This window comes from Myxocyprinus asiaticus, chromosome 47 (assembly GCF_019703515.2).
Source record: "Myxocyprinus asiaticus isolate MX2 ecotype Aquarium Trade chromosome 47, UBuf_Myxa_2, whole genome shotgun sequence".
NCBI lineage: Eukaryota > Metazoa > Chordata > Actinopteri > Cypriniformes > Catostomidae > Myxocyprinus > Myxocyprinus asiaticus.
The window spans coordinates 26,513,728-26,540,883 of record NC_059390.1 but is presented as its reverse complement, the minus strand read 5'-3'; the positions used below and the strand labels follow the sequence as shown (position 1 = coordinate 26,540,883).

The window sequence follows — 27,156 nt, the reverse complement described above, 5'->3', positions numbered from 1 at the left end:
ATGTTTTTGTGACAAAATAGGTGAATCTCACAAAAACATCACATACAAAGTCCAAGTCACTCCATTGTACTTCAAAATGTCAGTAAACCAATAGTACCATGATGTAAGCGTGATGTAAAAATAAGAATCGGCATAACAGTACTGAGAAATACGAGGGAAATATGCTTAATTGTCATAATGCAAATAAATAATAATAATAAAAAAATAATTAACAGGCTTAATTTTCTTTAAGCAAAATGGGGTTATACACGACATGTTCTTGGGTGATCGTGTCAACAACAATCATAAATGGGTGTTTCCTCAACTTTGGGCAATTTTTATGTTCCAGATTTCAGCTTTTTCTTTTTTGTTATACTAACAATAAAAAAGGTAAAGAAACTTTTTACCAGGCCTACATCACTTATTTTCGATACTTTTCAAATGTCTTTTATGTATAGACGTTACTGTTTAAGCTGTTTCCCAAACCCAGACTTTCAATATTAAACTATGAAAATCCATTATAAAAATACAAATTATGACATGTTTAAAACTATGACCATCTAAACAAAGAGTAAAAATAAACCATTTCAATATTTATTGTTACAAATTATTTCTATTTTTTCCCCAAACAAATTACGACTGGCATCATTTCCACCACACCAAATAATTTTGCTCCTAATAAAAAGTTTTCAAAAGTTAGTGTACTTGTTAACCGAGTCAACAAAAGTGTCAGTGAAGAGCATGCTTGAGATAAATGCGATGTTTGAAGAAAACTACAAAGATTCAGGGTGAATATTACTTGTAAGCAGAATATTTTTATTGGGCATTACTTCCAAGCAAGCTGTAATTTCGCCCAAATTATGCAAAAAAGTTAAAATATTTAATTGTGTGTATTTAGGATACATAAAATGTTAGCTATGAAATTAGCCTTAGCAAGACTTAGGAATCTGCCATTTTTCTCTCAAAAACATTAAAAATGTAATTTCATTCAGCGTCATTTCCATTAAACACAATACAGAATTTCAGATGTGCTGGAAATCCTAGTAAAAATGTCTGCTATTTCTTTCGTATTACATGGCGCACTGGAATACTCAACTCTGATTGGTCAATGGCACCATCTAGTGGTCTGATATCTATGCGTAACAACCGCACATCTGGGGATTAAAACGTATCAGACCGGTCATCTGGGTATTGCAAATCATCTTTCCTGCTTCTCGGATCACTGTGCGATCTTTTTAAGAAAGCTAATAAAACAATTTAAACTCAAATCAATGTCTCAGGTGCATTTGTTTATTTATTTGGAAAGTAGCCTTATAATAGGCTGGATAATGAGGAGTGAGACAATAAATTTCACAAAATAAACACCAACAGAACTCTGACATAAACCAGTGATGGATTTCAGCTATTTATTTCTTCACATAATTATATAATATCAACACATATCAATATTTTATGGCCATTTATGTATTTATTTGCTTAGTAGCCATGTAATAAGCGGGATAATGTACAATCAGCCGATTGTTATCGCAAAATAAACCCCTTTACGATGATACAAGTCCTGATCACCCTGTCAGGGGTTATTTTGCGATAACAACTGGCTGACTGTAAAGTATCCCTTACAAATACAAATCAATGTAGAGGAATATAAAGTGTTTTTTACCTCTTTATAAGAAGACATTATCCTTTCAATGGCATCCGCTCCTGAGGCCAGTAGATTGCGAGCAGTTGTAAAGGCCTCAGTTCTTTCACTCACCAACACTTGAGTCTGACCGTCAGCAAGTTCTTTAAGAGACAAAATGGAATCTTTAAGTAAAAACTACATGCTTATTAGACTTATTTCATATATATTTTCATGTAAAAAGAAGTCTCAACTCTGCTGTGCATCTATTCTATGACACTTGGGTAGTTTTTGAAAGGTTTGAGGTAAACTGGTGTTGTTTTCTCTCACAAAAGTTGATCATGTAAAAGCGCTGAATTCAACACTCATATCACAAACTACAATCAATCACACATAAACTACATCAGCAAATCAAAAAACTGAGACATCACAGAAACTCACTTATAGAATTACATAAACTGAACATCCATACCATTGTCTGCAAAGCCAGTGGCGGTGATGATTGGCACGGCAACCATGACCAGCCCACTTCCACTCCAGACGTATTTCATGAGGAACTGCTCGATCATGATGTACCACAGGCGTTTGGAAAGAATGAGGTTCATCTGCTCTGCCAGGACGCTATAACACTTTTGTAGCTGCCGCATCTCCACCTGCCATGAAAAAATTATGATACTGTATATGATAATTGCCAAAAGATGCTGAATGTTTAAGAGATTTTAAAACAGCAAATGGGTAGTTATTAAGGGAAAATTAAATAGAATAAACTGGTAAGGAAAGTTTGCTTCCACAAACACAGAGAAAATACATCAATAAATCAAAATAAAGCCTACAGTATGTATGGCTACTGTTTATATAATGTTTATAATATATGAAGGTATTCTTATGCTTATATACATGATCCTCTTCCTCACCTTATGCCCTCTACAGTAATAACTTTTAATAACTTTATTTATATAGCACCTTTTAGCAATTTAGTACAAATTTTTCACAAAACATAAAATCAAAAGAAAACTATATAGAAAACTATCTTCATATTTTTACATTTCTAAATATATTTATAAATACACTACACATACCACTTTTACAGCCTTTGTCCCCTAGAGAAACCACATGATTCTTCACACAAAGTTAGGACAGTATGGAAAATGCTAATGAAAACAAGAGTGATTTGTAAATTCTATATACCCTGTGTTTTATTGAAAGCACTACAACAATGTTTTCACTTGTTTTAGCTTGTGAATTTAGTTGTTATTTTAAAAATATACACTCATTTAAAATCAGATGATTACAACATGCTCAAAAAAAGTTGGGACAGTTGAGTGTTTACCAGTGTGTAACATCACCATTTCTTCTAATAACACTTATTAAGCATTTGGGCACTGAAGACACAAGTTTGTTAAGTTCAGCAAGTGGAATTTCCCCCCATTCATCCATTATGCAGGTCTTCAGCTGTGCAATCATATGGGGTCTTCGTTGCCATATTTTGCACTTCACAATGCACCACACATTCCCAATAGACCTTTTTCACACTCCAGGTTTTGGAACGCAGAAGTAAACGATTGCAGGGTAAACTTCAACAGCAGTGAATGGGAGTAAATGGGAGATTACAGCAAATATTATTTTCACTTACCTACAGTATTTGCTCCAAGAGCAAAAGAAAAAATCCACTATTATGTTTGAATGACTTTCCAGAAGAAAAAAAAACAGATTGGTGGATTAAGACAGTCAGATGGGAGAAGATCCCAAATTTACCATCACTCTCTCAGCAACTGTATTAGAACCCCCCTCGCAGCTGTGGTAATTCATTTTTTTTTAAATGAATTCCAGGGTAATATAACACAAAGCATAAGGTTATAAATTTACACTCAATATTTAAAAAACTGATATGAAAAAGTTTGCGAGATTTATGCTGCTAAATAAGGTGGAAACGCATCATCACAGTCTGTGAAAAAGGTCTATTGGAGACAGGTCAGTACTGCAGGGGATCCAGTCTAGTGGTTTGGCATTTTCCTTCTGGAAAAACACTTCTGAATGCGCATGATCTCCAATCCCTCAGATGTCACTCTCTTAAAAACCATAATGGATTTCATGACATGGGCTCGGGAATACTTCGGTAAACCCTTTTCAGTCAACACCATTTGCCGCTGCATTACGCTAAGGTTTTACTATGCAAAGGAGAAGCCATACGTCAACACTGTCCAGAAGCACCACCAAACTTATCCTGGCTCGATCTCATCTGAAATGGAAAGTAGAACAGTGGAATCGGGTTTTGTGGTCCAACGATGAGTCCACATTTCAAATAGCTTTTGGAAAAAACAGCCGTCATGTTCTCTGGGGCAAAGAGGAAAAGGACCAACCAAGATGTTATCAGCATCAGGTCCAAAAGCCAGTGTCCTTCTTGGTATGGGGGTGTGTCAGTGCCCATGGTATGGGTAACTTGCACATCTGTGAGGGCATCATTACAGCAGAAAATTTTTACATTTTGGAGCAACATATGCCTATATAATTGCGCACCTGAAGACCTGCATAATGGATGAATGGGAGGAAATTCTGCTTTTTGAACTTGACAAATCTGTTTCTTCAGTGCCCAAAAGCATAATAAGTGATATTAGTAGAAATTGGGACATTACACAGTGGTAGACACTTGAATGTCCCAACTTTTTTGTGTTTATAAAAAAATTAAATTAAATTAAATAATGTGTTGTTGTAGTGCTTTCAATATAGCACAGGGTGCATAGAATTTCATAGAAAATCACTCCTTTTTGTTTTTATTATCATTTTCCATACTGTCCCAAATCAGAATTGGGATGTACTGTATGTGCAAATATATTTTTCATATGCATTCACGATGTATTTCCTCATCTTATGTCCCCTATAAGGCAATCTCTGCATTGGCAATGATTTTAACACCTGCTATATTTGTATGTAATGTATACATTCACTAATGCATGTACAGAAAATGATCCCATTAAAAAACTATCTTCTTGTCTTTTATATTTATTAATGTAATGCATTACACATGGTGTCCCCTACAGAAAGTCCCCAAAAGCAATCTCATCTGCATTGCATATATGCCTGTGTAATACACATGCCCCCTATAGAATGTGATCTAGTTTGCAATGGCAGTGGTGCTTCACATTGTAATATATAATTACATATATACTGTACATGCATGATGTATTTCTTCACCTTATGTGCTCTATATAAGGCGATTTCTGCATTGGAAATTATTTGAGACAGCTGTTACATTATCCTCTTCCTCGCCTTATGCACCTACAGAAATCTTTGCTTTTACACTATGTCCCCTATAGAGAGCACTCTTGTTAATAATACACATGTCCCCTATAGAATATGATCTCTTTTGCATTGGCGATAATTCTTCACAATTTGTAATATGTGAATGCATATTTTAACAAAACAAAAGCATGCATGATGTACTGTTTTTTCTCACTTTGTGTGCCCTATAGAACGCAATATCCTCTGCATTGGCGATTATTTTGGCATCTGTTACATTAATATCTTCCTCATCTTATGCCCCTACAATTCTCTGCTTTTACACTATGTCCCCTTTAGAAAGCATATTCGTTAATAATACACATGCCCCCTATAGAATGTGATTTAATTTGCATTGGCGATAATTCTTCACATTTTGTAATATGTGAATGTACTGTATATTTTAACCTTACTTTGTGTATCCTATAGAACGCGATTTCTTCTGCATTGGCGATTATTTTGGCATCTGTTACATTATCTTCCACACCTTATGGCACCTAAAGAAGCTTCATATATTTTACTGTATATGTGTTAATATACTTATAAATACAATATGCATTGCACTTTTACACACTTTATCCCCTATAGAAGCAATCTCATCATCTCTGACTGTATTCATAATACACATACACACGGCCTTTGTTATTGACATTTTATAATATCTGAATGTATATTTCAAGTACACAAATGCATTTCCTCACGTTATGTCCCCTATAGAAGGCGATCTCCTCTGCATTGGCAATGATTCGAGAGTGCACATAGCGCAGGTATCCCTTTCTGTGCGCCTCCTCCGCCACCAGCTTCCCGAACCTCGGCGAACAGGCGCGCAGAACCTTCGCCGTGGCGAACACCACCAGACCCGCCAGCACGGTCGGTCCGGTCGCATTCGCACCCCGAGATCTTGCAGTCTGTATCAAAGTATATGAAGTGAGAATCACGTCCAGAATGGGTTTGGTGAGGTTTGAGTACAGATGCGCAATGGACTGCGAGAACATCATGACATCTTCTGTTAGCGACTGGTCCGGGTTCGCCAGTCTCCCGTCCATATTGCTGACTTTATAATAGGTCTGATCGGTGAAATATGTTTTATATGCATGATCGACCAGGCGCGTGCGGAAGGCCAGCGCGAGCTTACACTCCAGATAACGGATCGCGCTGTTCACAAATGTTGCCGGGATGGCTATCAGGAGCCATTTCATGAGTTTGATCATGAAGCTCCGCGGCTGCTTCTCTACGATCGTTTTCACGATTTTGCCATCCAAACCGGCCACATAAATAGACAGAAACGTCCTTGAAACCAAAGCGATTGAATGTAAACACAGTAAACCCAGCTCTTTAGTTACAAACCTCGGGAATACAATTTTAACCAGTTCAAGAACCTGCTTGAAGAATTCCGCATTGACGCCGGGCGATTTATTAAGACAAGAAATAGTCTCCGGTGCGGATTTGTGAGTAGATATCAATCCGTTCTCGTGTCCTAATGCGTTTGTGTCGTTCTTGGCTGCTTTCCGTTGATTTATTTGTTTGCAAATGATGGGGTAAAGCGTCTTCGCCCCGTATGCGGCGACCGCCAGGAACGCTGCTCGTTTCGCCGCAGTGCTCTGATTCCATCTCACTTTAGAAGCCGCATGGAGGATGTTGCTCATTTTTTGTCCTGGTTTTACAAAAACAAGGGATCTTCAGTCTTCTTTTCTCGTTGTATCCATAATATTACGCCTTAAATAAAGAATATGCACAGATAATTCACGGCACTGTACGGTTGAAACTGCACCGCTAGGTAGATGATGCTTCCGTCATTTAGACTTTCTTCACTGACCACGCCCCCACTAGATGCTGATTGGTTGCTGCACTTGACGTTTTTAAATATAACGGAATGGTCTGATTGAGCGGTCAAAAAAAAAAAAAAAAAAGTATAACTCAACTGTCACCCTCAGTGAAGTTTACGAGTGCTTTATTGTTGTTTCATTTCGTTTTGTTGCTTTTTATTTATTTATTTATTTTATCTATCTATCTATCTATCTATCTATCTATCTATCTATCTATCTATCTATCTATCTATCTATCTATTCTTAACGAGCCTGCAAGCATGCACGTTTCTCACATCTCGTTATATTTTAATTTTTATTCTGCACTGGTAGTGATTTAATAAAACGTATTTACATTTCCCACAAAATATTTCTTAAAAAAAAAAAAAAAAGAATCGCTTTAGTTGTGCTCCAGAGAGTCAAGAGGTCGACGCGCGCTCCTGAAGAACGCGCTTGCGCATTTATTACTTAGTGTCAATTTTAAGTTTATAATATCTGTCACTGCCTTTTTATTTGACCATAATAAGTTAATAAACGGAACAGTAAACATCGTCACGCTGTTAGCATGTAGTTTTCTGAGGAGAAACAGAAACAGAGAGTGACGTTTAAGCCGCCTCAGACTGACGGAAACATGAACTGGGTCGGAGGATCGCGGTCAGTGTCTGACGAAAGAGATGACTTTATTAAAAGATTAATAACTGACCTTATATCATTATAACACAACTTATATCTTTTAACATTTATGAGAGCATGCGGAATTTCTTTCGAATATGGTAATTCAGGACGTCTAGTGACAATGTCTCATCTAACTCTTTACAGGAGAAGGAATATTAAAAACAAAGAAGACACCATAAAACAGAAAGTGAGTTCATTTAACCCCGCCAAACCGACTTAATTAGACTTTTTCCATCTTTTTGTTAGTCACTACACATTTATAATGGTATATTTGAACAATAACTGACTGAACTATATAACTGCATGAACTGACAAGGTTTGAATTGTTATGGATAAGATTAGGTTTCAAGTTTACTATGTTGTTTTATCTGAGAGCATTTCTATTGCCATTTCTCTTGGTACACCTCAAGGCATTTTTTCAAAAGCAAAGGCTGAAGAGAAAGGGTAATAATTTGGACTCAAACACATCACCCAAAGGAAGCAACACTGGCAATGTGGACCTGCTGACATTATTCATAGTCAATCAGATTGCATCAAAGAAAGAGCACACTGGTAAGGCCATTGTACTCTTAAATGAACCCAATGCAGACATTCTTCAAATGACATGTTTAATTTTTTATGATCTTTGATTTAAGCTTCATCTGTCAGATAATGTTACAATCTCTCCTCTATCTCTCCTCTATAGGTAAACCTAAAATCAATCGCTTGTTTCGTGCAAAAGGACCCAGCAAAACTTTGACTGAGCCCGTCGAGTTACCAATGAGCCCATGCTCACCTTCAAACGTGACCCTGGTTGCTAGTCAGCCCCAGTACAGGTACAATTTGGTCTGTTTGTTATATGTTTGTGCAACTGTTATTATTGCTCAGTGATCTGAACAAACCCCTTAATTTAAAGGAATATTCCGGGTTCAACTTAAGCACAATCAACAGCATTTGTGGCATAATGTTTAATACCACAAAAAAAAAAAAAAAAAAAACAATACTATATATATATATATATATATATATATATATATATATATATATATATATATATATATATATATACATATACATATACACACACACACACACACACACTACCAGGCAAAAGTTTTGAAACACTTACTCATTCTTTTATACATTTTTTTTTCCACATTTTAGAATAATAGTAAAGTCATCAAAACTGTGGAATAACATGGAACTATGGGAATTATGTTGTGACTAAACAAAATCCAAAATAAATCAAAACTGTGTTATATTTTAGCATCTTCAAAGTAGTCACCCTTTGCCTAGATTTTGCAGACATGTACTCTTGACATTTTCTCAACCAACTTCTTGAGGTATCACCCTGGGATGCTTTTTAAACAGTAGTGAAGGAGTTCCCATCTAAGTGGTGTTCTTCCCGACGCAAAGACCCCCAGAGATGTGCAGTCGGATTGGTGCTTTCCTTCCTGCAGGAGAGGTTGGAAGGGCAGATGTCCCCCTCCACCTTGAAGGTGTATGTAGCTGCTATAGTGGCACACCGCGACACAGTGGACGGTAAGTCCTTAGGGAATCACGACCTGATCATCAGGTTCCTGAGAGGCGCCAGGAGGTTGAATCCCTTCAGACCGCACCTCATTCCCTCATGGGACCTCTCTGTAGTTCTTCAGGGTCTATGGAGAGCCCCCTTTGAGCCCCTGTAGTCAGCTGGGCTTAAGGCACTCTCTTTATAAAGACAGCCCTCCTGACTGCGCTCACTTCCATCAAGAGGGTAGGAGACCTGCAAGCGTTCTCTGTCAGCGAAACGTGCCTGGAGTTCGGTCCGGGCTACTCTCACGTGATCCTGAGACCCCGACTGGGCTATGTGCCCATGGTTCCCACGACCCCTTTTAGGGATCAGGTGGTGAACCTGCAGGCGCTGCCCCAGGAGGAGGCAGACCCAGCCCTGACGTTGCTGTGTCCGGTGCGCGCTTTACGCATCTATTTGGATCGCACGCAGAGCTTTAGAGTCTCTGAGCAGCTCTTTGTCTGCTTTGGTGAACAGCGGAAAGGAAGAGCTGTCTCCAAGCAGAGGATCGCCCACTGGGTCACTGACGCCATAACAATGGCATATCATGCCCAGGACGTGCCTCCCCCGGCAGGGCTACGAGCCCATTCTACCAGGAGTGTGGCAGCCTCCTGGGCCTTGACCAGTGGCACCTCTCTAACAGACATTTGCAGAGCAGCGGGCTGGGCAACACCCAACACTTTTGTGAGGTTCTACAATCTCCGGGTGGAACCGGTTTCGTCCCGTGTAGTGGCAGGCACAAGCAGGTAAGTCCGGGTCAGCTGGCCGGGTGTATCGCTTGTGCATAGCGCCTTTCACCTTCCCTGAGCTGAAGACGTGCGCTGTTGATTCCCAGTAGTGTTCACAAACTGTATTCCCTAGATGATTTCCTCCGAGCCCTGTGGCAGACGAGTTTGTGGAGAAACTCACTGCTGGCTCAGTACATGTGCTAACTAAGCCCTGGGGTAGGTGCTCCCAAGGGGAAGACATCGCGGAGACCACACCCCCCCCCTCCTCTGGGCGGGGTGTGGTCTCCGCGATGTCTTCCCCTTGGGAGGGACACCCCCCCCGACGTAGACCTGTTGGCCCCAGTCGGTTAACTCTCTTTTTTGGGGAGAGGAAAAAAAAGGGAGGATAAGAGGCCACGACTGGGCTAGCCTGTCTCTATCTTTTGGGCAGTCAACTTGTCCCTGAAGGGCCGTTCGACACTCATAACGGCATTGGGGGAGGTTACGTGTCGGCCTGGTGCGCTGGCTACGAGGCACACAGTGGTCTGCCCGTCACACACTGCCAGTTCACGTAACACAGTTCAGCCAGTTGTGGCATTTTGTATAGGGAACCCTAGTGTCACTACATCGACACAGCGTCGAGTGAGTGACAGATAGGGAACGTCCTGGTTACTTGTGTAACCTCCGTACCCTGATGGAGGGAACGAGATGTTGTTTCCCTCCTGCCACAACGCTGGACTACCCACTGAAATGGCCAGGACCTTGTCTCGGCTCCTCAGCACAAAACCTGAATGAGTGGTTGCATACCAGCTCCTTTTATACCCGTATGTTTGGGGGAGTGGTATGCAAATACCACTCGCCAATTTTCATTGGCCTTTTATCAAAGACCAGAGGTGTTTCCGGCTCCCAAGAGTGAATCCTAGTGTCACTACATTGACACAACATCTCGTTCCCTCCATCAGGGAACGGAGGTTACGCAAGTAACCAGGACATTTCTTCCATTGTTTTAATGGGACAATTTTGACCCGAATGGGAAGAACCAGTTGTGATCGTTCACCTTCGGACTTTCTGGATGCTATGCAGCTTACAATAGTCTTTTTGTACATATATCAATCAAATTTGATCTAAAAATATTTCAATATTTTTCCAATTTAGCCCTGTACTGTTCTCTAGCTTCCCCACCTGCTTCACTGGGTACTGCAACTTTCTCACAAATTGCATACTTTCCTCTCAGACGGGGTTTGTGCACACATACACATTTCCATACAGACTCACACAGAGAGAGAGTATTTTATACCATTTTGAACAGGTAATATGTTGGTAAATAAGTTTACTAACATGATTTTATATGATAGGGTTCAACGGGGCTAAAGACCCCCCAATGTCAAGTCATTTTTATTTGTGTTTTGCTTTTCACAACAGACATTGTTTTAAAGCAGCTTCACAAGAAATTATGCTATAACAGAATAAAAAGCTGTAAATTCTTAGTCATCATTGGTAAAAGACCTATTGCATATAACTGTCTCCTAAACAGATGGCAGAAGTAACTGTTACAGCACCTTCCTAAACCCCTGTAACACTGCAATAAATAGTTTGACATTAGTGGAAAGGAATAGATTTGTTGCTCTTTTCTGCTAACCAAATAGAACAGAAATTGTTAAGATGTGATAAAATGCCAAATGTGATTGAAATAAATGTAAATTGAGACATCCTTGGTCAATGTTTGCCAAGTTTTTTAACTTTTTTTTATATTTGTAAAAAATTTTTTAAAACATATGTTGTTCCCTTAATATTCAGAATACAGTATTCGTCCCTATCATTATACAATTTGTGACCACAAAAAAAAAATAAAACAAAAAAAAAACAGTATTTTGTGCAGTAAGGGGTGCCATTCTACATTAATCAAGGCGTGGTGCATTTTAAATGATTTTTCAATAAGAGACAAAAATGACCAGAAGGACAAAAGGATGGTGCAGTTAACAATAGGAGAGTTAAAAAAGGGGGTTTCAGTAATGCAGAAATGTGAAACTTACAATTTTACATAAGCACTTTCCGGTTCAATAATTCTTCGGTTAAAACTTGCGTATTGTTGTAACGTTGGAGGCAGGCTAATGACAGGAGTAGCAGACGAAGATGATGATAATGTGAAGAACCCAAGTGCAGTTTTATTGACAAAGTGAAAACCAAATGTGAAATCCAAACATAAAAGTATCAAAAACAAAACATAACATTAACATGAACTAGACTTGACTTGACTTGACTAAGACTTGACAACATTACAACAAACAATACCTGACAAAGGACAAAGGCAAACATTAGGGTTTAAATATACAGACATGGGGTAACAAGATTACAAGACAACCAATAACAAAACTGGACTAATAAAATAAGAACCAATGACCAGTGTTGGGTAAGTTACTTTTTTGAAAGTAATTCACTACTGATTACAAATTTCTTCTGTAAAATTAATTAGATTACTTTACTAATTACTTCACGGGGAAAGTAAGCAGATTACTAATTAATTTACTTTGACGTTACTTTCTAAAACCAATCAAACCTACGAAAAAAGAAATGTGACACTAATAGCTCTTTTAGTACTTTAATACTGACTGAAAACAATAATACATTTACAGCAATACGACAAAGACAGCAACTTGGCTAAAGAGATCCAATGCATTTCTAAAAATGCAACTTAACTTTCTCATCTCAAATATGCTGCAGCAGTATCTTCAGGTGTGTGTGTGTGTGCCCGCTATCTACAAACTTCTTAGCTGTGTGTGGCATGTATGTGTACAGTAAGCTTGTTTACCTGTGTTTGTGTTGGTGTGAAAGACAGAAAAAGAATACTAATGAACTGAAAACATTTCTGAAAACCCATTTGCAGACAGCTGTGATAGTAAAACCATTGTGTATTTGAATGTCTTTTGTTTATTTTTGGTGTGAATATACAGGTTTGCTTGTGTGTTGCATTATGCATATGTATGTGTGCATGTACAGAATTTGTGTGTTTACACAACTTTACAGCGAGTGGATTATTTCTACCTCCCTGTTTGTGCTCGAAAGAATTGAGTATCCTTTATCACTTGCACATCTGTAACGCTATAGCACTGTGTTTGTGCTTTATTGTGTACAGTACATAAAGAACATAAAAGAGCCATTTGTATAGCGACGTCTTTTTCAAGACGCCGTTCTGCAAATGTTCCCACCTTGTGAGCGATATATCCCTGTGTCAGACAGGAACGAGCACTGTTTTCCTTATACACCCGAAAACGATCCCCTCTCCTCCCCTGGCAGCCGCAGAGGGACACACGAGGGAGACGCGCGGAGATTTGAGGAAGATTTGTCGGCGGCCCAGCCTTGCGTACCTCAGCCAGGGCTCGCTGAGATTGTTTGTGAGTGCATGAAAACTTGAAACGCTTCACTTTCCTTTTCAATTTGAGTAAACAACTACACTCCACTGCGTCCATAGTAACGCCGCTCACTCATCTGCCATCGCCTGACGTGTCCTCTATAAGACATGGTGGTTTGTTAGAGTGCATGCTCATTAGCTGACACAGCAATACACATAAAAGTACCAACATAGGAACGTAATACATTTTAAAATGCATTCTACTTAATTAATATTGTCTTAGCAATAAATGTGTAATCCAAGTAACGTAATTTTTTCATGTCTGTAACTGTAATTAGATTACTTTTTTTTTTTTTTTAAAGTAAAGCATTACATTACTGCATTACCGCAAAAACAGGGAAAACAGGGAAAACAAGGGCTTAAATACACAGGGGCAAACGAGGGAATGAGGAACACCTGGGGAAACAATCAGGAAAAAAACAATCATAAAATGAAACTACAAAAGGACTACAAAACTAACAGGAAACAGGAACGGGGAACTAAACAAGAATTGCAAAATAAAAGTCTAGACAAGGAAACAGGGAATACGTGACAAAAAATAAGCAAAAAAAAAAAAAAATGCCCTGAAAATATGAAAATGTGACATAAATTGGTAGCAGATTGCTGCTATCTGGTGAACAAAATATAAATAACATGACTTGAAAATCATGTCGTGCCAGTAACAGCCAGTAGATGGCTGTAGCCACCTACTGTGAAGTCTGATGGCTTGATGTAACCTAATTTTATATTTGATCACAAGATATGCATTTGTAAATATATTTAGACATTATCAAACTATTATTTGTCAAAGTTTCACATTTTAAAATGGATTTAAAGTGTCAGATTTTGCAGTTAATATCATTATGCTTGCAATCAAACCTGACCATGGTGTTACAAAGATAAGACACAGAATAAGCCTTTTTCTACCAATAATTTATTTCAGACATAAACATTTTATAACTCAAAGTAAATGCAGAATAATGTCAAGAAACTGAACATCAAGAAACAGAAATTAACTGCAAAATTCTGAAAATTCAATTAGAGTATAAAACAGAAGAAACAGAGTAAACATTCTGCAATTTTTCAGTCTATAGGAAAAATGTATTTTGTAAACCTGTAATTAATCACCCTGTAATTTCTGTCTGTTTTTTCTGCATTGTGTCTGATTTATTGATTGTATTCGACAGATGAAAAAATAAATATGGCAGATGCTATTTGCACCCTGGTGCAAGTAATAGTATATGCTATTTACACCCCAGTGCAAACAGTGGCAGATATTATTTGCACCCCAACCCGATTAATTCCAACATACAGTATATTAATACATTTTCATACATTAAAATAAAATGTTGTATATGTTAACATTAGTTCATGCACTATGAACTAACAATGAACAATTGTATTTATTTTTTATTTTTTTAACTAACTTTAAGATTGATAAATGCTATAAAATATTGTTCAGTGTTAGTTCATGATAGCTAATCATTATCTAATTTTAATGAATTGAACCTTATTGTAAAGTGTTACCAAAAATTCTGTCTTGCCTTCATGTGTTCTAAATCTGTCTGACATTCTATCTTCCGTGGAAGTCAAATGGAGATGTTAGGGAGAATGTTAGTTTCAGTCTCAATTCACTTTTATTGTATGGAAAAAAAAGATGCAATGACAGTGAATAGTGACTGATCTAATTTTGTGTTCCTCAGAAGAGAGAAATTCATACTGGCTTTAGGGTGAGTAATGATTCACCGTCTTTCCGCAGTGTGTTCTTAATCCCTATTAGGTGTTAATGATGACGTTGGAGGCTTTTCTTTTTTTTTGTCTCCAGACAAGTATCTTTTTTACTCGGACAAGTGAATGATCAATTACTTGTCCGAAATTCAAGCACATGACAATGCTTAATGTTGAGCCGTGCCCAGCCTCAGGATCAAACCATTTTCTGTACTCCCCGACATTCACTGTGACCAAATCACTGCGATTAAATCAACATTTAGATTCATTTTTATCTATTTTTTAAGTAGTATTAAAGGAAATATTAAGAGTGTAAACATAAAATTGGATGGGAAAAAGAGTGGGACAAAAGGCGAATTCAAACCGAGGTCGTTAAGACGACATTACATATTCACACCATCTTTACACCCCACGCCACAGCAGCAACACCTGTTGTCTTGTTTGTCATATATTCCAGTGGTTTCACTAGACTACTGGGGTGCAAATAGCTGCACCGTGTGGCAGATGCTATTTACACCGGGGTGCAAATAGCACTAAAAAAAAAATTCATTCATTCTCATGGTTGGTCAATTTTGACCGTGAATACCAAAGGTGTTGCTTTTTTCTTTTTTTTTACGACCACTTTGACTTATTGAATCAAGACCAATTTTTTGTATGTCCAGATGGCAAATGGAGGAAAAGTCACCAAGTCTTGTACTGCTCAGATAAAGGAAACCATTTTTATAAAATTAGGAAAATGTATCTTGGTAAAAAATGACAGAATACCATAGGAGGGTTAAACTTTGTTCTTAAAAATCAGTGACAAAACCTTGGGTGTTTGATTGTGTTTTGACAGTGTTGACACGCTTGGTTTGAAAAACAGAAAACATCATCAATCTGAAGAATTCAAGTTCATGCCGGTAATACCCCAAAATCATTCACCTGTAGTGGTCAATGACCTTCATATTACCCTATCATTATCAATACTTGTATTTAGGATCAAGAAGCCAGTCTTGTTTACCCTCAGCTTTCACCTTTGCTTGAATCCAACCTGTCTGACGCCAGTGGCTCAGACAGCCAACATCACATCGTGAACTCCATTAATCCCTTCTCCTCAGCTTCCACCAGCTCCAAAGATCCATTTAGTATTCAACCCAGATCCACACCACATGTCTCTTTTTCTCAACCTTCCTGGGAGAATCTTGACCATGAAAGGATGAAGGTACACTCTGTGAACCTCAGACAGCTTCCGTAATATGACAGATTTCTGAGTGAAACAGAACATTCAGCACAATATAAAGGGAACTAGATCTATAGTAGCCATATCAACCTGTAGCATTAGACTGGTTACCCACTGAAGCTAAGCAGGATTGAGCCTGGTCAGTACCTGGATGGGAGACCTCCTGGGGGAAACTAAGGTTGCTGCTGGAAGAGGTGTTAGTGAGGGCCAGCATGGGGTGCTCACCCTGTGGTCTGTGTGGATCCTAATATCCCACTATAGTGATGGGGACACTATACTGTAAAAAGGCACTGTCTTTTGGATGAGACGTTAAACTGAGTTCCTGACTCTCAGTGGTCATTAAAAATCCCAGCGCATTTCTCGTAAAGAGTAGGGCTGTAACACCAGTGTCCTGGCCAAATTTCCCCCATTGGCCTTTATCCATCATGGCCTCCTAATAATCCCCATCCAATAATTTGCTGTATCAGTCTACTCTCTCCTCTCCACCAACAGCTAGTGTGTGGTGAGCATACTGGTGCACTCTTGCTGCACACTGGTGGTGGTTGAGGAGAGTCCCCTGTTCACTGTGTAAAAGCACTTTGAGTGTACAGTAGTATCAGAAAAGCGCTATATAAATGCAACATTCATTCATTCATTCATCTTTATCCATATTGGATGCCACATATTAGACGTGCTTCAAGGTTCATTAGAGTGTCAGTTTTTAATGGTGGACTTGAACAGCACTGCAGTTAAGATAATCTTTCTGGCATTATATTATGTAATAATGTTTGTTAATGTTGGGGGGGGGTGGGGGGGGGGGTGGGGTTGGGGAGAGATTGAAATTGCAAGCACGATAAACCTCACAAGAATTGGATATGGCCTAATTTCACTTAGACTGGAGTGAGACCATAGACGTATCTAGAGCTGTCCCGACCTTTTTCTCAATAAAACCTTTGGTGCGGCACTTCGACTCTTTTGGCCAATCAGAATCAAGATAACGGCATCGTTTTCTTTTCCATGGATCAAGACAACTTTTCGCGGTACTACAATTCTGAGGTAAGTTTGCTGCCACTGATGTAATGCTTTTTAACTAACTTAACCTTAGGTAACTAGTTGCTACAGTAACGTTAACTTGCCAAATCAAATTACTTTGTCAGTTAGTAAGTTAAGTGTGTCATTATAAATTTTTTCCTAACGTTACCCCTTCAAACTTTTCCCAACCTGTTGGTAAGCTTGTTAGCACACAAGCTAACTTCAGTGTATTACAATGTCAGTTCAGAATGAATCGGAATACTTTTGCTGAGTTTAAGGCTAACTCCCACTGTATCCTTATTTCTATCTGATTTTAATGTCTGTCTTTGTCGAAAGTTCCAAGGGAAATAAAAACTAACACATAATGAAACAAGACCCATTGTGTTTTAATGTGTGATCGTGTTGACCATTGTCACATGTTAACATGATCAGTGTTGTTTGCTAATGTATTCAATTTAGATATGTAAAAGTAGTGAAGCATTTTTTCTTCAGTTTTATGTTTCAAAGTCGTGAAACAAAAATTTGGGTGTTTAATATTTGCGGATAAGCTTCACTTTGGTCGTATATCATGTAATTAGCTGCCGCTACAGCAGGTGTCATGTGGGGCAGAGGACGTCTCTAGTATTTTCCGACCAGCAAGCGCGCTGGAGTCTTTGCTTTAAACCGAAACACCGCCTCTGGAGGATTATTTAAAGTTGATGGATGCAGTTGGGGTCAGCCTTAACAAACTTTTATGATGATGAAAAAGGAGCCCTGAAGCCAGCTGATATGTTTTAAAATCCCAAATTATGACAATTGGATTATAATGATAAAAATTTAACAATTCTGTAGTGGCTGGCTCCAGAAAAGAAATTATAGCAATCTCATGTCTAATAATTACTGAGAACACTTTCTTTGAGCACAGGGTGTCAGTAGGTCCTTAGACATGTTATTTTATGCTTTTTCAAATTGAGATGATGCTAAGTGAATCCTATTACTTACCTTTCTGAAGTCTTGAGTTATAATTATTATGTATTCCTTGTGTGCATTTTTGTACATTAAACCATAACTTCATGTTATTTTCCTCACAGGGCAGTCAGACACTTGTCCATAAACTGCATGACAAACAGCTGCAAGTTTTCACAAACTTCCTTGCCTGCTTTGTTCAGTCTGAACACCTGAACCCAATACCCAAAGCTCTGGCTACTCTGGATTTTGATGGCAAACTGCTACCAGTGAAAGAGATGTACAGTATGTGGGATGGGATGCTGATCGATTCAGAGTGGCACATCCACAACACCCCGTGAGTAAATAGAATGATTAATTTGGAGCCTCTGCTGGGTTTGTATGATTTTATGTACAGTAGTGTATGTGTGCTTATTGTTGTTGATCTCTGTTTCAGCTGCTGAAGCCATTCCTTCAACAAGTCTCCAGGGCATACAATACATGTGCCAAATACCTACAGAAAAAGCTGCCTTTGCAGAGCAAGACCCTGCAGTGTTTGTCTGCCATGAATCCATTTCTGAGAGGGCACTCTCTGCTGCCACCTGATGCTGACACTCACCAGGAGATTCTTCAGTATAGTGTGGACCAGACCCTGCCCACTTTCAAAGAGGGAGATGATGTTGAGGCATGGTGGGTCTCTGTCTTTGAAACAGGAAAATATCCAGGCCTGTGCCAAGCTGTAAAAGCTGCCATGTCCATCTTTCATGGTCCCTTGGTGGAATCATCTTTCAATCTGATGGGCGACATCATAGACCCCAGAAGCACCAGCATGAATATTGCTACATTTAGTGCCATCCAGACTGTAAAATACACTTTGCAGTCCAGGAAGCAGAGTGCCATAGAGATGTTCAGTAGGAATGATGATAAGTTTGGGGCAGTAGACAGGAGGCTGTGCAGCAACATCAATTCGGCAGGAACAAGAGACAAGGCCCAGCGACAAAAGAAGTTGCTCAGAGTTTGAGAGAGGAGGATGGAGTTTGACTGCCAGCCATCTACAAGTGCTGCAGAGAAAAGGCTTGAAGCCGAAGAGGAAGAAAATGTTGCAAGAAAGAGGCACATTGATAAGCAGTGAAAACGGGCACTTGAAAGACTTGTGCAAGCCAAAAGACTGAATAAATAAATACATTTTTGACCAGCAAGTTGTGGCTGGTGTGTCAAAAAGTTCAAGTGAAGAGTGCTTTGTTTACATGTTAAAATCACAAAAATTTTCTTATGGGGGAGGATGCCGTCAGACCCCCCTACAGGGATTTCATTTGTGAACATGTCACCTTTTTCACCTCTTGTGAGTTTGCAGGTCTAAATAGAGCAGACGTTATAACAATGGCGGTGATCCGTGAAATGTCATAATTTATATAAAATTCTGAATTTGTCCTGATCCACTGATCCTGATTGAAATTTAAAGAAGCCCAAATCTCCAATAATCTTCCAAGAAAAGGGGTGTTTTAACACCCTTTTTTCTGCATTTTCAGCTCAATTTGAGCAAAAAACCCATTGAAAGCAGTTTTTTTCTAGGGTGCTAAAAGGACCCAGAAGTTCTGCATTGCAGTCACATGTTTGTTTTTTGCAAACTGTAACTTCATCTATAATCATCTTGTTAAGCCAAGCATCACTATTATTGTTGCTAAAATTTTGGGTTAGGGAAATGAACAAACCCCTAAATTGAAAATTGCTGAGAACAGGCCCAGATCCAGATCAAAATCTCTGATGGTGCTCCTGAAATAAGTGGGGGTGCTTTGAAGGAAGGACCCGGGCAGAATATCATAGACACTTGTGGATGGATTATTTTGGCCTGGATCAGTATGCAACCACATAGCAATGCCCTGTCATCCCCCACCTTCCAATCATCAACGATCCTCCACCTGGTCATCTAATGGTTAGACGAGGACCTGGAGAGGCCTTCAAGCCACAGTGTCTTGCACCCACTGTGAAATTTGGTGGAGGATTGGTGATGATCTGGGGGTGCTTCAGCAAGGCTGGTTTCGGGCAGATTCATCTTTGTGAAGGATGCATGAATCAAGCCACGTACAAGGTTATCCTGGAAGAAAACTTGCTTCCTTCTGCTCTGACAATGTTCCCCAACTCTGAGGATTGGTTTTTCCAGCAGGACAATGCTCTATGCCACACAGACAGGTCAATCAAGGTGTGGATGGAGGACCCTGTCATGGCCAGCCCAATCTCCAGACCTGAACCCCATTGAAAACCTCTGGAATGTGCTCAAGAGGAAGATGGATGGCCACAAGCCATAAACAAATCCTAGCTGCTTGAATTTTTGTGCCAGGGGTGGCATAAAGTCACCCAACAGCAACGTGAAAGACTGGTGGAGAGCATGCCAAGACTCATGAAAGCTGTGATTGAAAATCAGGGTTATTCCACCAAATGTTGATTTCTGAACTAAAGTTAAAACATTAGTATTGTGTTGTTTAAAAATAAATATGAACTTGTTTTCTTTGCATTATTCATGGTCTGGAAACACTGCATAATTTTTGTTATTTTGACCAGTTGTCATTTTCTGTAAATAAATGCTCTAAATGACAATATTTTTATTTGGAATTTGGAAGAAATGTTGTCAGTACTTTATAGAATAAAACAAAAATGTTCATTTTACTCAAACACATATCTATAAATAGAAAATCCAGAGAAACTGATAATTTTGCAGTGGTCTCTGAATCATTTCCAGAGCTGTATATATACACTACCGGTCAAAAGTTTTGAAACACTTGACCGAAATGTTTCCCATGATCTTAAAAATCTTTTGATCTGGGGGGTCACATGATGCCATGCAAGGAGCGGACGTGTGAGCGACGAGCTCTGCGCACTTTGCTGAATTTTCGATTATTCTCATTTTATAATCTGGTAAAATTTGATACACCCAGTTGCACATTTGCCCTTTGTTGCAAAACATGGCAAAGAAGTCAAAATCCTCGGGCTCTGGAGACATTAAAAGACACTTATGTGTTCAGGATGAAAGCCCCGACAGGCCTACAGACCAGGGACTCGATTTGGATGGCGCGGCGGGAGAAGGAATCCAGCGTCAGTTTTCAACATGTCGGTGATGTTGACGAAGATTCTTGCTGACTTGGAGGATCTCGCTGTAATACGTCGATCGATTATGGCGATGGAAACAAAATTCTCTGAGTTAGCTACATGAGTGACTGATGTTGAAAAATGAATCGATTTTCTGGAATCTTCGGAGAGGGAATTAACCGCTAATCCGCCCGCGAACAAAGTTGATCTGGAACATCTCCTTGAAAAACTTGAAGATCTTGAGAATAGAAACCGCAGGCATAATGTTCGAATTGTTGGAATTCCTGAGCATGAGAAGGGCAGAAATATGGTGAAATTCCTAGACAGGTTTTTCCCGAGTCTGCTCGACATAACAGGCCACAAGCTGGAAATCGAGCGAGCTCACAGAGTGCCAGCTCACAGATCTGCTGAGGGAGATAGGCCCCGATCGATTCTGGCCAGATTTCTGAGATCATCCGATAAAGATCTTGTGTTGCGCCAGGCGAGGAGCAAAGGGAAGCTTTCTTGGAAGAACCATAATATTTTCTTGTTCCCGGACTTTGCAAGTTCGACAAGAGAGAAATGCTATCGGTTCAAGGAATGTAAGAAACTCTTACATCAGAAAAAGATCTCATTTGCTCTGATGATTCCGGCCAAACTGAGAATAGAAATGAAGGTCGGTCGCAAAGTATTCACATGTCCAAATCAGGCAATATCTTTTACAGAATCAATGTCTGAGTAAACCATTGGATGTTTCTCATGTGAGTGGGCCTGATTCGCTGTACTAACTCTTGAGGAAGCTGGGCGACATTTTAGGCTTTTTGCGTTGGCTCCACTGTGCGGCTAGAACTTGTTTTGTGAATAACACTTTCCTTAAAGAAACTTTTGCATTTAAGTTCCCGGACAGATTGAGAGTGGACACTATGGATGACCGCAAAATATCTACATGCTCACACAAAGGATGTCTTTTATAAAGCTGACGGATTGTGTAAGTCATGGTATATACTTTTATGCAGCCTCCGAGTGAATTGATTCGACCATCCGGGGAACCGGGATGCCGGTTTTGTTTCTTTTTGTGTTGGTTCCGCCTAGCGGCTGGAGCTTGTTCTGTTGAATAACACTCCTTTGGAACAGCTGTTGATTCATCTGTTCATTCTTCGTGCTTGTTCCTCCTGCTGGCTGTGGTTTGTTTTGTTGAGTTTTTTTTTTTTTTTTTTTACGAGACATTGGAATGATTATGACATCCGTTGAACTCATAACAGCCAGCTCACTGAACATTCGTTTGTCTGTCCGAGGAATCTGAACGGTTTTATATCAGCTGGAATGTGTTTTGTGGAAGATCACATCTTTGAGACAGTTCTGTGAATGAATATACACATTCTTTGTGTTCATTCTTCCTACTGACTGGGTTTATTTCACAAAGTATTTTCTATTATGTAATTTTGCCTCACAATTTGTGAGGCAAAATTGAGCAATCTGATGGCAAAGTTGTCACAGGGGCTCTCTTGGATGTTCATGGACCTTTTGAGTTTAGAGGGATTGTCGCCGGTTGGCGTTGTCGTGCATGGGGTTAATGCGCACGTTTTTCTTTTTTCTGTTTGTTTTGTTCGGGGGGATGTTTGGGGGTTGATTGTTTCACTAATGGGGAATGTGGTCTTCATAATTTTGTTTTTGGCACACAATTTATTTTTTCTATTATATCAATATGCCAGTTGTTAATGTAAGTGTACTATCTCTCTCCACATGGAATGTGAATGGTTGGGGCACCCCATAAAAAGAAGGAAGGTTATTACTTTTCTTAAACGTAAGAAATATGATATAGTGTTCCTTCAAGAAACACATCTCTCCCCGCAGGAAGCTGAAAAATTTGGGAAGATATGGGGTGGACATGTTTTCTTTAGTGCTGGCACAAGTAAGAGCAAGGGAGTCATTATATTGATTAATACACATCTACAATTCAAATGTCTCAAGCAGATTAAAGATAAATTAGGAAGAGTAATTATTGTTTTAGCTGAAATTCAAGGGCAAAGCTTGATTTTGGCTAATATTTACGCACCTAATGCTGATGATCAGGGCTTTTTTATAGATCTTGAAGGGATGTTGCAAACTGCTGGCACCCCTCATGATATAATATTGGGAGGAGACTTAAATCTTTTGATGGAATCAATCCTTGATCATAGTGAAGCAAAAGTGTGTAAGCCCCCTAGAGCAACACTGACGCTTCACAGGATGTGTAAAAATCTTGGTCTTTCGGATATTTGGAGACTTTTGAACCCGTCCGGTAGGGACTATACATTTTTTTCATCAGTCCATAAGATTTATTCTAGAATAGATTTTTTTTTATATATCCAAATCCCTCATTTCATATGTTGTTGATTGCTTAATTGGAAACATTTTAGTCTCAGATCATGCCCTGGTGAGTTTAGAGGGGATGCCACATATAGAGAAAAAGAAATCATATAGTTGGCGATTAATGTATCCCTTCTGCAAAATCCTGATTTCCAACAAATGTTAAAGACTGAAATCAATGTCTATATGGAGACCAACTGGTCCTCAGTATCCTCTGTGGGTGTGGCTTGGGAGGCACTTAAAGTGGTTCTTAGGGGCCGGATCATACAATATGCCTCATTCATCAAAAAATCCAAAGCACAAGAACTTGTGGGGTTGGAAGGAAATATTAAAAGTGCAGAGGCAGAGCTGAAGCGCCGTATGTCAACTGATGGCCTCAGAGAATTGACCCAATTTAAATATAGATATAATACTATTTTGTCACGGAAAGTGGAGTTTTGGTTATTCAGGGCAAGACAGTCATACTTTGAGTCAGGTGACAAAGCAGGTAAGCTTTTGGCTAGACATATAAAGCAGAGAGAGTCTTTTTCTACCATTCCCTCAGTGAAATCTGCTGGTGGTGAAATATTTACCTCAGCCATTGATATTAATAATGCCTTTAAAGAGTTCTATATTGATCTTTATAGTTCCACGTCTTCGTCTACTGATGAAGATATTAGAAACTTTGTGGAACCATTAGATCTTCTTAAACTGACGAGATAACCTTGGAGGAGCTTGACGAGGTTATTAAGTCCCTACCTACTAGCAAGGCTCCGGGGCCAGATGGTTTTGCCGCAGAATTTTTTAGATCCTATGCTACAGAACTGGCTCCACTTTTGTTAGAAGTTTATACTGAATAATTAAAGAATGGAAAACTTCCTCCAACCATGACACAAGCCCGGATCAGTCTGATTCTTAAAAAGGACAAAGATCCAAATGAGTGTAAAAGTTACTGTCCAATTTCCCTGATCCAACTAGATGTAAAAATATGGTCAAAGATTTTAGCTAATCGATTAAGTAAAGTTATGACATCACTTATACATATAGATCAGGTGGGGTTTATTCGGGGTCGCAGCTCTTCTGATAACATCAGGCATCTCATCAATATCATGTGGTCAGTAGCGAATGATCAATCTCCAATCGCTGCCATCTCACTTGATGCCGAAAAGGTGTTTGATACGGTAGAATGGGATTATCTTTTTAAGATTTTGGAAATATACGGGTTTGGGAGTAAATTTATTGGTTGGATTAAGTTACTTTATAGACACCCTGTAGCAGCGGTATAAACAAATGGATTAATCTCAGATTATTTTACTTTGAATAGAGCACTCGGCAGGGTTGCCCTCTTTCCCCATTATTGTTCTGTCTTGCCCTGGAAAAATTAGCAGCCGCGATAAGAAAGGAGGATGATTTTCCAGGGGTGGTGGCGGGAGGTGTGCCACATAAGCTTCTGCTTTACGCAGATGATATTTTATTATTTGTCTCTGAACCTACTAGATCTTTGCCTTACCTCCACAGAATTATTTATTCCTTTTCCAAGTTCTCAGGATACAAAGTCAATTGGGCTAAATCCGAAGCTTTGGCTCTGACAGCGTACTGTCCAGTAACGACTTTCCAGCCGGGCGCCTTCCAGTGGCCCAAACAGGGCATTAAGTATTTGGGGATTTTATTCCCAGCAAATTTGTCTGATTTTGTTAATGTTAATTTTGACCCTTTAATAAAAAGGTTTTCGAGCGATGTCAGCAGGTGGGCTTCATTACATTTATCGATGATTGGGAAGTTAATGTTATTAAAATGAATTGTATTCCAAAATTTAACTACCTGCTACAGTCTCTCCCTGTAGATGTCCCCCTCTCTTATTTCAAGGAATTTGATAGCATAGCGAAGTCCTTCATTTGGAATGGTAAACGTCCCAGATTGCATTTTAATAAGTTACATAGGCCAATAGACAAAGGAGGGCTAGGCCTTCCTAAGATTTTGTTTTATTACTATGCGTCTCAGACATTTGGCTCATTGGTCACTTCCACCTGAGAGAGCCCCTCTCTGGTTTGTTATTGAACAGGCAGTTCTTGCCCCTATTTCGCCATTACAAAGTATCTCTATCAAACTAATCGGAAAAGTTAAGTTACACCCCGTTATTTCGCATTTACACTCAGTATGGACTAAAGTGTCCAGATTGTTTAAACTGGACACTTATTTAAATGCTGCCTCGAGCATATGGCAGAACCCAAGACTGTGTATTGGCAAGTCTCCTTTCTGTTGGCCGGAATGGATTGTGAGGGGGGTTGCTACACTCTGTGACCTATATGAAAATGGTGTGTTGAGATTGTTTGAAAACTTGGTCCAACATTTTGGGATCCCCAGACCTCAGTTTTATAGGTATTTACAACTGTGCCACCTGCTTTGCACTATTTTTGGGAGTAGCACACATCCCCCTAAGGAGGCAGATGCTTTGGGAGAGGTGATTGCGGCTTTTGGAAAAGGTCATGAGGCATCAGTGTACTACTCCCTGTTAATTCAGAGTATGGGGGACGGAGCCTTAACTTCTCTCAAGACAGTATGGGAGAAAGATTTCAGCTTGGCATTTGAGGAAGGAGTGTGGGCTAAGATTCTTAAAAACGTTAAGTCTGCATCTAGTGATGCAAGGGTGCATCTTATACAATTCAAAATTTTGCATAGATTTTATTGGACCCCCTCTAGACTATATAGGCTTGGTCTTAAAGACACACCCACCTGCTGGAGATGCCAATCGGATTTTGGTGGTGTGTCGAGATCCAGAAATTCTGGTCGAAGGTTCAGAATTTTGTGTGCGATTTGGTGGGCACTCGGGTTTCGTTTTGCCCCAGACTTTGTGTTCTGGGCGATGGGGCGGTCATCGATATGGGGGATGGCCATATAGGGAACTGGGTTCTGACATGTGTGATGATCGCCAGGCAGGTTATTTTGAGGGGTTGGAGGTCAGCTGGTGTGCCCCCATATCCGGAGTGGTGCATGGAGGTGGGGAGGGTGGCAGCTTATGAGGAGGTGTCATCTAGAAGACGGGGTGGCTTGGATAAGTTTGTTCGGAAATGGGGCAGGTATTTGGAGGGGGGGGGGGGGGTTGTGGGGTTTAAATGTTGATTTATATATATATATATATATATATATATATATATATATATATATATATACACACACACACGTTTACATTTCATTGTAAAAAAAAAAAAAAAAAAAAAATCTTTTGATCTGAAGGCGTATGCTTAAATGTTTGAAATTAGTTTTGTAGACAAAAATATAAATGTGCCACCATATTAATTTATTTCATTATAAATCTGAAAAATCCATTTAAAAAAAAAAAGTTTTTGAAATTGATGACTTGGACCAAATAATAAAGAAAAGCAGCCAATACGTGCCCAGCATATAGATGGGAACTCCTTCAATACTGTTTAAAAAGCATCCCAGGGTGATAACTCAAGAAGTTGGTTGAGAAAATGTCGAGTACATTTCTGAAAATTCTAGGCAAAGGGTGACTACTTTGAAGATGCTAAAATATAACACAGTTTTGATTTATTTTGGATTTTGTTTAGTCACAACATAATTCCCATAGTTCCATTTACAGTTGTGCTCAAAAGTTTGCATACCCTTGGAGAATTGGTAATATAGGTACCATTTTTAAAGAAAACATGAGTGAGCAGGCAAAACACATTTCTTTTATTTCTTATGGGATTCATATTCAACTGTAGGTTATAACAGAATGGCACAATCATAAAACAAAACATGGCAACAAAGAAAAAAAATGAAATGACCCCTGTTCAAAAGTCTGCATACCCTTAGTTCTTAATACTGTGTATTGCCCCCTTTAGCATCAATGACAGCGTGCATTCTTTTGTAATAGTTGTCTATGAGGCCCCAAATTCTTGCA

The 27,156-nt window shown here is 39.2% G+C and overlaps 1 protein-coding gene across 1 annotated transcript in view; it reads right to left on the bottom strand.

Annotated features, from left to right (window-relative positions):
* The window catches only part of LOC127436995 (ATP-binding cassette sub-family D member 2-like), a 36,571-nt gene extending 29,898 nt beyond the window's left edge, over positions 1 to 6,673 (bottom strand). Inside the window, exons 1-3 of the mRNA XM_051691567.1 lie at positions 5,575 to 6,673; positions 2,070 to 2,250; positions 1,640 to 1,761 (exon numbers count right to left, since the gene is read on the bottom strand). Coding sequence (XP_051547527.1) covers positions 1,640 to 1,761; positions 2,070 to 2,250; positions 5,575 to 6,519 — 1,248 coding nt within the window. The 5' untranslated portion in view covers positions 6,520 to 6,673. The remainder of the gene's footprint in view (positions 1 to 1,639; positions 1,762 to 2,069; positions 2,251 to 5,574) is intronic.
* Between the last annotated feature and the right edge of the window lie 20,483 nt (positions 6,674 to 27,156).